The 1953-nt window shown below is 32.4% G+C and overlaps 1 protein-coding gene across 7 annotated transcripts in view; it reads right to left on the bottom strand.

Moving 5' to 3' along the window:
* Positions 1 to 378, bottom strand: part of LOC137642582 (ankyrin-1-like) — a 139871-nt gene extending 139493 nt beyond the window's left edge. For 5 of the 7 annotated variants that reach the window (XM_068375265.1, XM_068375267.1, XM_068375270.1 and 2 more), the window contains exon 1: positions 238 to 378. Coding sequence is in view for 1 of the 7 variants with exons in the window: in XM_068375268.1 (XP_068231369.1) it covers positions 238 to 243 (6 nt within the window). In the remaining 6 variants the exon portion in view is untranslated. Of the gene's footprint in view, positions 1 to 151 lie in introns of all 7 variants that reach the window. The other 2 variants (XM_068375268.1, XM_068375266.1) reach the window with 2 other exon arrangements.
* Positions 379 to 1953: the final 1575 nt, after the last annotated feature.

Raw genomic sequence — 1953 nt, 5'->3', positions numbered from 1 at the left:
AGCAACAGAGTAAATTGTTACATTATTGTCACCTGGCCTCCATACTTAATTCCGTAAAGAGCAGCAAAAAATATCAGTAACCATTTAATGTGACTACTAGATTGTGAATTACAATTGGTACCAAGCAATAGCAGATGATAAAAATACTCACACTACGAGTCACCAGCAGCTATTTCAGTGCAGTCCCTCTATAGCAATTTTTTAAAAATACAGGCGTATTTGCCAAGTTGGTATTACCTTCATTTATTCACGACTACTCTGGAAATCTCCTCGAGATATCTATTGAAAATTTCGTCTTCGTTGAGAAACGATGCTCAACGATGTAATATGAACACTGAAAGTAACACTCATGATATGAAAATGATCGGTTACTTTACTGAGAAGACTTCATCAGTATACGATAATGATGTTATCAGTAAAGATAATTGTTGCTATCGCTATAACGTTATCACTAAAGTTTGAATACATAAACAGTCACTCACTTCACATATGGCTAAAGATTTTATTTTCTCTGTTAAATACTATGTGAATTACCTTAGCTATTTTCAGTAATCTGTTTACCTAATACGGGGTTATTATAGAGACAGACTGAATATTAGTCTTTAAAAATCATTCTTTGAACGTTCAATCAAGAATAAAAAGGTCCATAGTCTCAACATTTATAATGATAATAATAATAATAATAATAATAATAGCCTAATAATAATAATAATAATAATAATAATAATTTGCATGTAACCTGATAGCTGATAAAACTCTTTTCCCTACCACCAGACTTTGTATTTGTCTTTTACGATTCATATAGCAGATTCGACATTCGTCATTATTAGTGACCATTAACCACCCTCGTTAATACGGAAATATGGTAACACCTTAAGCAGATCTGAGAATGGCCATTCTTTTGTTATTTGATCATACATAGGCCTACACATCACAAGATGGAAGAAGATACAAAAGCAACGCTGCTTCTGTCTCCCCCTTTTACATTAATTCTAGATCAAAGTCTTTTAAGATTTTCGGTGATCAATCTATTATAAAAAAAGTGTTTTAATTCTCTCATTTTAGATAATAATCTCTGGTACCGTCGTTCAATTAGTTCGTTATGCATCTTACATAAGATTTTATATAATTCAGACCATCCATTACATTCAGATCTTCCGGAACAGTACCATCATATTCGTGATACTAGGGATGCTGTTATTGCTAATAGTGACTCAGACCTTCTGCATCATGTTGTGGTAATAAACCTTTTATATATTATGGAAAATAACTGTGGCAAATCTGTGGTAATATCTTATTTTTAATCTTTAACAGATATTCTTTTTTATTTATGTAATATTTTTATCACTAATTTGCTAGAACATTGTCCAAGTAAACAAGAACTTACATCTATGAGAATAATTAATTTATCAATTTAGATAATTTCTTATACTCATTACACTCAAAATTTTGTACCTGGTATCGAAAGTATCAAAGACAATTCGTAACTTTTATGCAAAAAATATTCTGCAACATTGATCTTATTTTTAATATTGTGGACTATTAATCAACTTTCTCTTGAATGGAGCACTGAACGCCAAAGCAATACGACAACATATTTAATACGTGTTTCAACTGGTTTGGTGTCTGTGGCGTAAAAGGAAAAATACACAATTTCTAAAGTTTACAATTACAGCCCAGACCATGATTTGGGTATCTACGATAGGCTCATTGCACAGTAACTTTATGGGAGTTTACACCAAACTTGTTGATATTCTTCTGTGTCTATACCAGTTGTCTACTATTCAAAATCGTAAGTCTTTACCCGGGCTGCTGAAAAGCCCGTGCCCGTGACCGTGACAGTGCAAAATAACTATAACCTTGGTTTCTTGATACAACCTCATTGACACTTCCCACTCTTCTACCCTATAAGGATTCTATTGTACTAAATTCTTGATTAGAGTATTCTAAGGC

This window comes from Palaemon carinicauda, chromosome 6, assembly GCF_036898095.1.
Source record: "Palaemon carinicauda isolate YSFRI2023 chromosome 6, ASM3689809v2, whole genome shotgun sequence".
In the NCBI taxonomy this organism is placed as follows: domain Eukaryota; kingdom Metazoa; phylum Arthropoda; class Malacostraca; order Decapoda; family Palaemonidae; genus Palaemon; species Palaemon carinicauda.
The sequence above is the reverse complement of the archived record's forward strand: the minus strand, read 5'-3'. Positions and strand labels throughout refer to the sequence as shown.